Source organism: Rhipicephalus microplus, chromosome X (assembly GCF_043290135.1).
Source record: "Rhipicephalus microplus isolate Deutch F79 chromosome X, USDA_Rmic, whole genome shotgun sequence".
In the NCBI taxonomy this organism is placed as follows: Eukaryota; Metazoa; Arthropoda; class Arachnida; order Ixodida; family Ixodidae; genus Rhipicephalus; species Rhipicephalus microplus.
The window spans coordinates 372,075,692-372,086,179 of NC_134710.1; the positions used below are offsets into that span (position 1 = coordinate 372,075,692).

At 43.0% G+C, this 10,488-nt stretch overlaps 1 protein-coding gene across 2 annotated transcripts in view; it reads left to right on the forward strand.

Annotated features, from left to right (window-relative positions):
• LOC119161945 (deoxynucleotidyltransferase terminal-interacting protein 2) overlaps positions 1-6,101 on the forward strand; it is a 54,926-nt gene extending 48,825 nt beyond the window's left edge. For both annotated transcript variants that reach the window (XM_037414439.2, XM_075879979.1), the window contains exon 7: positions 5,977-6,101. In XM_037414439.2, coding sequence (XP_037270336.2) covers positions 5,977-6,079 — 103 coding nt within the window. In that variant the 3' untranslated portion in view covers positions 6,080-6,101. The remainder of the gene's footprint in view (positions 1-5,976) is intronic.
• The last annotated feature ends 4,387 nt before the right edge of the window (positions 6,102-10,488 follow it).

The window sequence follows — 10,488 nt, forward strand, 5'->3', positions numbered from 1 at the left end:
GTGTCTCTGCAGAAAACATGCAGCGGGCATTGAAAAAACGCCATTTAGGTGACGCAAAGCAAAAGGACTATATGCCTGGTGCCTACTGAAAAAGCTCAATTAGCATATCATTGTAAATAAACAGCTTTTCCATGCTACTGTCTGCCCAAATCGGACTTGTGTTTTTGCATGATTTCTCAGGATTCAAATTTTGCTGCAGTTGCAAACTTGTCTAAAATATATCTCTGCCTTCAAAGCCGCTAGCACTGTCATTTTTGTTGTGACGTGTAGCTGTATCTTCAGTTTACACAGTGGTAGGTGTGAATTTTCGATTGAGACCTTTAAAAAAAAATTAAATTTTTGCCAGAAATTGAGGCATCAAGTGGGTGTGTCTGCACCACTGAAATGCAAGGTGCGACAAACCTTGCTAAAATGATCAAATCAAAAAAAGCACTCCTATTGTGGTGTAGCTTATGTTCATTAGTACACAGGCACGTGCCAATAGTAGCTCTGCAATACAAATTTCTTGTGACATGATACGGCAAACAATGGGCAATTAATTTTAGGATATCTCAAAAGCTAACTAGTTTAGAGGAACAGTAATTACATTTTTGAAATAAGCATCAAAAACTCAATCAGACTGAATTTTTTTATAAACACATGAAAACATCTGGCATTTCATCTCAAGTACAGTGTCCCTCCCCCCTTAAACCTTTTCATGCGAAACCAGCATACGGGGCGGGGGGGGGGGTAATCATTTTGGCCAACTACTTAATTGTGTCCCTCAAAAATTTTATACAGCTCCTGCAATTTCTGCTCTCTTCTGCCTTCCTGCATGTTCAAGTAATATAGTGTCTTATTATGGCTCTTGTTTATTTATTTATTTATTTATTTATTTACATTACCCTCAGGGCCCATAAAGGCGTTATAGGGGGGGTGGGTAATATAACAAAAATGCAGCAATAACAGAACACAATAATACAACCAAATAATTAGAATACATGTTCAAACAATATTCAGTTATTAGAGGCTTAAGATATGATCGGTTAGTGCAGTCTTGAAGGATGACACGTCCTCAATGGAGGCGATGGAGGGGGGGAAGGTGGTTCCACTCGGCACTGGTCTTTGGCAGAAAGGAGTCTGAAAAAACGTTAGTTCGGCAGAAAGGAATAAAAACTTTATACTGATGATCAAGACGTGACGACATGTATGAAGGTTGCGAGATGAGTTCCTGTTTAAGTGAATTATTTTGGTAAAGGATTTTGTGAAAAAGGCATAGACGAAAAATTTTTCTTCGAATTTGCAAATCAATTAGTCCAAGGTTTGATTTCATTGTTCTTGCTTTGTCTCCTTTTCTTGATTCGACCGTGGCTGTCTCTTTTGTGAGAGGGAGGAACTGAATGATGTGGGTTTTCTGTTGAGCAAGATTGGCTATCTTACTGACATTATGTGATTGTTCAATGGAGGTAATGTAACTTGCTTGTGTCCCAACGTACCCACATTACTTATTTATAGATAGTGCAGCTACAGGTAAGTTCAAGGAGCAGCGTACCAGCAGAAAACACTTCTATTCTTGGTACGCATATTTGCTAGTACCAGTTGCTTTCACTGAGAATCGGTAGCGTCTGTCAATATCATGTTGTCCGACACCAAGAGAAAAAAATGGCAATGTCATTTAAGTGATTGTCCAAGCTTGATCTGTCATGAGGCGTTCTGTTTTTAGGTTGGCCGGAAGTGGTACCAACCATTTGAGTTTTAGGCATATTAATCACTTATATAAAAAACCACAAATTCAAATCAATTGGCATTGTTTCAGTGTTTTAGAAGCTTAGATTATAAGGTAGCTGAATGTTTTTGACGCGATAGCGTTAAGGAGCTCGTTTTACAGAAATTCCGGTGTTGGTGTCAGCGGTTGTGAGCAAAACATTATCTTGTGCATGACCGAGAAATTGAGAAAGATGCAAATAAAATAAATTATATAGAATTCTGGGTCTGATTGGTGATTGAACTTGGGTCGTTTGTGTGGCAAGCGGGTGTTCTAACGCATAGCCATGTTGCTTATGAACACACTGAAATTAACTTCCTCTGCTTGGAAATGCAGTGAAAGTAACTTTCGTGCTTTACAAACACATGCGTATCATATACATGGTTCACAATATAACATGAAATATCAGTAATAATGTGTGGTACAAGCATACATTGCCATCAGGTGTTAGAACATGTGATTATCATAATGGCTTCATAGTTTAACGGGACCCACAACTGGCCAGAACAAGTGGTTAGATTCCGGTGGAAAAGAAAAGAGCATGAATTATTACAACAGATGACAGCATACTTTTCGCGATCTGAGTAAGATTTATATTTTAAACATGATAGTCTTTCTTGGAGTACTTCGACGCAATAAGTCTTAGTCGGTGTTTCTGTCTGTGCATTTGTCTGTTTGTCCATTGTAACGATGCCTCAAACGGCCAACCTCATCCACAGCGCCCACCAATATTGCTCAAGTTTCAGTGTTCATACTTGTGCGATTGTCAATTAGAAGGAACTATTGCGCATATCTGAGGCATCATAATGACACGTCAATAGTTTGTATGTGTGGCTTTATACTAGAGAAGGCATGCATAAGTAATTCTAACGGCCGTAGGATTTATCACGATGCGCTGACAGTGCAACGCGATGCTCAAAAAGGCAAGTGTTTCCAACGTTTTGCTAAGACGACACGGTTATGGCACCTGCCCGTCGCTTTGCGTTCTACACCTAATCCCCTCCGAGACTGGCGCGCATCTTTCTCCGTGGGCACGCATGCCTTCCTTTGTTTTCGAAGATAACTGCCAGATAGCACTCGTGTCTAACGTGCCTTGATGCAGTAGTTCGCCTTCACTGCACTGATCGTCACTCTCTAACGTGGTGCTTCCAAAATACAATTCACCAATTTTCTCGCTCAGAACATCAAATAAATGTTTTGTTCACTCTCTCTATATGTGAGACTAACATTTTTCAGCGACATTTGCAGTGAAACATGCAGATACGGGGCCAATTTTTTAAAATCGCGTTCAAAAGTAATGAAAACCGGTATGTTGCGCCTCTAGCGCTAGAGCCATAAACGACAAATATCAAGTCCTAATAACTTTGCTCTGAATATTTAAAGGGGTCGTGAAACGTCCTCCAAAAATTTTCAACTACGTGTGTATTCAGAATCCTAGCCATCCATTTAATACTAAACTTCGACTCGTTTAATGTCTGGGTTCGCTGAATTACTAAAAAGGCGCAATTTCGGTTTCCCTGCTCACGTTCTTGTCAACAGTGCAGTTGACGTCATTTTAAGACAGCCAATGAAAAGTCTGTGTCGTCGACAAATTATGGCGACGCAGCGATGTTTTTGCGTTTGAGTTGACTGTAGTCTGTAGCATCACACTGTTTAGATTAGGCTGCCGGCAACACCATAACATCATGGGCACTCGGCATGCGATGGCCGACCTCTCCTAACTACAGCGTCATCTGCTCGAGCGGAGTCGGCTCTTGGGTGGCGATGGTGAAGAAGCCTGCACTGTGGAGGCACCCATATCGAGACCGTGTGGGAAAACCTCCGCTAGCGGAAGCCCCGACCACGACCCTGACAGCCCGAATGTAGCCCGGACGTGACAGCTCGGATGTAGTAGAAAGCAGAACCGAGCAGGTCACTCATTGTAATTGTACTGCTTAGAACTCAGAGCACACAAACAACTCTGTTGTTTTTTCTTTTTTATTATCCTGTAATTATATTACTTTAGACCGAAGTAAAGCTAACGCTCTGTTTTTAACTTTTCTTAAGATGACGTATCACTGACATCACATTTTAGTGCTTATAGCGACTGACGGTCGCGCATAGTCACTAGCGATTTCCAAAAAACTGTGGTTTCAAATGGGTGTCATTAATTAAAGAAGGGATATTGTGCCGAAATATTTCGGAATCGGTATGTTCTCTCCTTATTAAATCAGGGGAAAATGCTACCGGGAAGTTTAATTTTTGTTTCACAACCCCTCTAAAGCGCTCCGAAATAAGGGCTTAAATTAGAAACTTGTATGTTATTGTTCATTTGTTTCTGTGTGGCTTCCATTTAAAAGAGGTACAGCATACAAAGTGGCGCTACTTTCGTGGCCTCTGTAAAAAAACGGTTGTAGTCGCACAGGCGCTGCCATGCGGCGTTTTCAGTGTACCTCGATTCCCGTCGCGTCAGGCGCATTGGAAGAAGCACTCGAGCTTGTGGATGCGATCGCTGTGGCACGCGAAATGTCGTCAACCAACTGCTCTGTGGAGAATTACTTCATGCATGGTGCTGGTGGTGGCTATGGTGACGGTTCGTCGGATTCATCGCTATCACCGTCGTCTGTCGAAGCATGTCTCCTTGGTAGGGGTCCAAATTAGAGCTCAAATGCGAGCCCAAATTCGTTCCTCTAATTTGCTCAAGTTTTCAAGCGACGACTTATCGAAGCCGTCCAACTATGGCTGGCTGCACATGAACTACTATGTGTGAATGGCTGATCACTTGTAAAGGCATCGTTTCGTTTTCGCAGACTTGGCTTAGCTCGACTTAGCTAAAGTAGAAAAAAAACGACCTGTGCACGACCAAAAGTACTTGCATAAGAAGCCCGGGGAAAACGCTGTAGCTCTTGTAAAATAATTTAGCTTGCTAGGAAGCAGTGGTCGCGGGACTGCAGGATTAACGAACACAACATTACATGTTTTGTACTTAGGTCTTCACTTTTCATTACTGCCGGTGTTACACTGGAGTATAACCCCTATCGCGATCACATCCACTGTTTGCAGCATGTCTCCTTGAGACTGCATAATCACTGCAAATCAACAAATTCTAATTATAAATGTTCTGGGGTGTTTTCCTCGTTATCATTCCGTGATTACAAGCTCTAACTGATAAGGCTTCCGTTGCACTCAAGAAAACTGGTACTATAAATATCGGTTGTATGTCCTTTCAATTAAAGCCGGTCAACCACTACAAAAGGGACGCGGTACTGCACCTATTCCCTTAAAAGAACCCTGAAACACTTTTTCAAGTAACTATGGATTGAATTCGCTGGATGAGCTTATCACCTTAAGAATTCAATGCAGCAAAAGTTCTAAGAATTCGTTTAGTGCGAGAGGAGTTACGAAGATTTGTCACATGCTGCAGTTGCTTTCTCCCGTCCCGACGAAAGCACTGGAAGCTTAGCAGGCAGGGATGGCAGGGGCAAAGAATATACGTGACCCGCGCCGTGTGACCTTGAACACTTTTTTCTCTTTTTTTCTTCAAATGTGCGGCTTTTTCAGTGTGATCGTGCACGCATGCGTGGGCAAGTCGTGGCCTCCCGTGGCAATCTCTGTAATGATCGAGCATGCCATGTTCAAATCAGCCAATTTTTGATAGATGAGCTTGCTACGAGGGATTCTTGAGAGTCTCCTGTCATTGGTCGAGAGAAGAGAAAGTAATTTTTAGCTGACTGTATAATTCATTGTGAATTCCAGGCCATGTGCTGCGCTATATTATTTGGCTCACGTGTTGTAGATAGCCCCTAACCGATTGGCATTTTCTGACCATGCTCAAAAAGTGTTGCAGGGCCCCTGTATGGCCACGTAGTGGGTGCATAGCAAGTTCGAATAGATTTGCACTAAGTGCTTGAAGTATGCACTAGGGGCAAGATATCACTATTGAGTTCAACTCTTACCGGTGAAGTCTAGGGATTCTTCCATTTTTTAGCATTGCGACTTTCATTGTTATAAATTTTTTCTGCACTTTCTAAACTTAACTTTTTCTCTTCATAAAAAGACGAAGGTCTTTTGAATGGTATTGAATAAACGGAAAATGGTGTCAAGAATTGTTTATACAGTGGTAGTGTTCTGTGTGCAGAAGTTTGAACGCTAATGAGTGCAGCAACTGTACTCAAAAGATCTATACTGCTAAAGTCGTTAAACATGGGGGCCTTGAAATGAACCCAATTTTTTTTCCTTGTTCCACTATGCAGGTTTAACAAGAAAAAATACAGTGAGGCCATGGCCCGGCAGCAGCAAGGGGTCTCAAAGAAGGCCTTAAAGCACATGAAGCGGCTGAAAAAGAGAAAGAAATAAAACCTTTTGTAAGAACTGTTTACATTATCTGAAAGTTGTGCTTCAGATTGTGCCATGGGTCCTGGATGTTGTCCCATTTATAGTCAGGCTAAGAAGGCTCCAAGTTTTAGCCAGATGGTATTACAATACTATAACTTGAACCCTTTATGCAACAGTGGGACATACGTCCCACTTTTATGTCTGCAGGGGTGAGAGAGCTGCGCATATTGCGCATTTTTTATAAGTTTCCGTTTCTTGTACCAAGCTGTTCCAAAAGCATAAAAATTGTAGAAATTGCGCTGAATCGCTTCGAAGCAGCCCCAAAAACAAAAGTTTTGATGCGAACCTGCGCTTCAGTGGAAAAAAAAAGCCGAGTTTACTACATGACTTTCCGAGCAACACCAGGAATAACAAGAAAATAAGACACGCCCAAGTGTGTTTTTTACTTTGCATTTTTCTGGTGACGAAGGCTCCCATGGTGCCGCTTTAATTTTCTTTGGACTATTGTAAATATGCGTGACACAGCAAAAATGTGCTGCCGTGCATCGAGCGTACTGTTTCGGCTAGCTAGGCTGTGTGTTAGACACCACTGTCAATCAGGGAAAACCACCGAGTTAGCCACCCTAAATGAGTGGCATGTATAGGGATTGTCTATCAGGATCTTCGTTGTGCGTAGCACGTGTCTCCGCTTGCTGTGGTTTTCATGTCGACGCTGCTGCGTGCGGTCACATACGCGCGAGTTTTGCCGAGAGCGAGCGGCTTGTTGCATGCATGGAGTCATCCTTTTGCATGCGACGAGTCTCCTGGATGTTCTGGCGTGTGGGTTCTCGAACTGGGTTCCGTGAGTGACAGAACTCGTGCAACCCGCTTCCAGTTTCCCCAATTAGTTAATAAATTAGTTAGATAAACGAGTTTTCATTCCTTTTTGCATTTAAAAAAGCCATCGCACGCCAAATCTGCACATCAATGTCTGCAGGTAGCGAGAAACCCACTTGGTAGCAGCACTAACACTTTCCTGACCAGGCCTATCCCCATCGATAGTATGTTTCAGTATTTACAACAAGCTATCCAACTTGTAAAAAGAGAAGTATTTTACCATTTTTGCTTTTGTTTTTCTGATTTTCACCTCGTGGGAGTTTTAAGCGTCTGTCTTTATGCACGGGTGAGCGTGCGTAGCTTCAATGATGGCGTCGGCGTCGCGTGTGACTGCTTCACAAAAACGGCGAAATGCAGCATGTCGCATTTCACGCTGGTTGTCGTGAGGCCGCGCTGATGGACGCTGGTCGCGCCTGGCATCAGACTGAAGAGTGCTTGCATCTTGCTAATGTAGCATCGCTATGCATAGCATGTGCGTGTGTAAACGCTGCATTACAGTATATTGGGCCTTTCATGATGCGCTCGCGGCCGTTTTGCTAGCTCCACATATACCAAATTTGGTGTTACGTGACGTCAATGGATGACGAAGTATATGACTGGTGTAAACATAGTAATTTTGACACGCGTGTCATGTAAGAACATGATAACATACCACGCTCATAGCGTGCTCACTTTCCTCGTTTTGCCCCGCCGCGGTGGTCTAGTGGCTAAGGTACTCGGCTGCTGACCCGCAGGTCGCGGGTTCGATTCCCGGCTGCGGCGGCTGCATTTCCGATGGAGGCGGAAATGTTGTAGGCCCGTGTACTCAGACTTGGGTGCACGTTAAAGAACCCCAGGTGGTCAAAATTTCCGGAGTCCTCCACTACGGCGTCTCTCATAATCAAATGGTGGTTTTGGGACGTTAAACCCCACATATCGATCGATCGATAATGTGCTCACGACGATTTCGCTAGCTTCACGTGTACTAAATTTAGTACTACGTGACGTAAATAAGCGACGAAGGTAAACGACTTATTCAAAAATGATAATCATGACACGGAAGTCATGTACAGCATCATTTACCTCCACCTCATAATGTTGGGCTGATTTTAGACTGACATATCAACATTTCTAATTCGTGCTTCGCATGTCATCGATTCCCACTGTACGTGAGATCTGCCAATTTTTTTCAGTCATACCAAGTTACGAAGGTGAGCATGAGAGCACCCAGATGCAGGCCTATAGATAGATATAAATGCTCAAGGTGCCTTTGGTTCTATAAAGAAATGCTTTGCTTTTAAAAAGCTTCTTAACAGAAAAAAAGTTAGCTGCTCATGCATGTTGACCTACACAAGGTAGGCAAAAAGCAATGAAACAGAGCGACTGGAAGATGCATTGAGTGTGTGCTACTAAAAGCACTGGTTTTGTGTATAAACAAAAATCTGTTTGTGGTACACTGTTTTGCTCATTGTTAATATTTACTGTTTGAAGTGACGAAATATGCACTATATAAAAAAATTACCCAGTTACGAGTGCAAGTATGTTTCAATTTTTTGACACTTGCTATTTTCATTAATGTTTCCCATGTAGCTTCCAGCACCTTTCTGCTCTATTTCTCTCAACCTGCACATAAAATCTTCAACAGGGTTACGGATATCACTAGTGCACAATTCTTGGTCCCACTGGGCACCCCGTGCTGAACCACTTTCATCTAGGCCTTCTTGCTCCAAGTCAACAAAATTAAAGCATATGGTATGGAGCATCACGGGCAATAAAAAACTTGTTCAGCCACAATACGGTGTGGAGCTTAAGGTAAACGAGCTGGCAGAATGTTTCCTTTAGGCTGTCAAAACTGTTTTCTATTAGGACAATTACTGCTGAAAAGCACTTGCCGAAACCTTTGTGGGTGTTGGGAGTAAGGTACATAAAATAATAGGCTGCATCTCTAGAAGCTAATGGCTAAGCATTGTTTACACATAGTTTAGGAAGTTTTATAAAAGTGATGGTATTTTGAATGTTACGGGATAAAGAATGTTGCTTAATCTTCTAATGTTGAAGAATTGCCTTTATGGGCACAGATCGTTTAAATTTTGAAGCTTATGGTAGAAGCAGTTGCAGTTGGCAGAAGTGACCGTTTCTGGGAATTAACGTTAAAGGAGTCGCATGCTTAGACACCTCGGGTAGAAAAATGACAACTTCCAGCTAATGAATACATGCAGTGATGCATCTTTAGGACAAAGCTCTCTGGTGCACAACTTGTTTTTAAAAAGAAGTACTTGCTTACCTACCATCCTTAATTCACTCCACAGTTGTTGTACGCTGGAAGTAAAGAACACAGCAGATGGACTTATGGCGAGGGGAATGTCGGCCATACTGAGGAGGATCCTTTGAATGGAACTCTTCGAGCGGCTTTTTTTGTTTGATTAGCTTCACACCAGCGTATATTTTAAAAAAGTTGATTTCCAGGAAAGAACAGACCACTGGCCTGAATTATGGAGCTGGGCATTTATTTTTAAAGAAAACGTGCACGGCAAAAGAGCACAAGCACGTTGAGCAAACATAGTTTAATCTCACCAGATAAATCCGAGTTTCAGCAGATTTCGTGGGCACTCGCATGTGGGTGCTTGTTGACGAGCACGCATGCGATACAAGTTCTCAGACACACGGAAGTTTGTCTCCAGAAGCAGGCAACACAGTACTTTTTCTTCTCGATTTTCTTGCAATACTTCCTATTTGTGACGTGCAGTACCTTGTCGTTCCTCGACGGAGGCCAAGCACGTTAAGACATTTCGACAGGCAGGCGAATCATCAGACTGAATGCTCGGTGGTATAGTATACCATAGCACCATCACAGTGAAACTACACGCTGAGCTTGCAACTCTTTCTGAACTGTTACTACAAGAAACAAAGGTTCACGGAGTGCCGTGTTTAGTATGTTAGCTCCCACGAAGTGACAGCGACATAGAGGCGGCAAACATGCCGCACGTAAAAAAAGCGTAGCAATGCATGAAGTAGTTTCATTTCTCCATTCTTGGCCGGCGCGTTTCGCAGGAGCAACCTCAAAATGAGAGTACGGCACGGTGGCCGTTGCTAGGGGCAAGTCATGGCGCGTCCCTGTGAGAGTGTAGCCAATAGCGTGCCACTGTATTCCTAATCAGGCTTGACACAGTGAGTGTTGTTCTCTGTAGCATGCTATGATCGAGACAGAGCCAACCAGCGTGAGGCGACTGCGTGTGGCGCGGCTTGTTCACAAATTTCACCTTCATGACACATCTATTAAGCTGACTGACTACGTGATCTGCCCCGCTTTCCTTTCTTGATTGATTGATATGTGGAGTTTAACGTCCCGAAACCACTATATGATTATGAGAGACGCCGTAGTGGAGGGCTCCGGAAATTTAGACCACCTGGGGTTCTTTAACGTGCACCCAAATCTGAGCACACGGGCCTACAACATTTCCGCCTCCATCGGAACGCTTTCCATTCTTTGTTTTAGCGATAGTTTCTCCCACTGCCACCTGAAACGGTGCACGTCAATTAAGGCGTCCTTTTTCTCTTAAAAGGAATGCATTGCG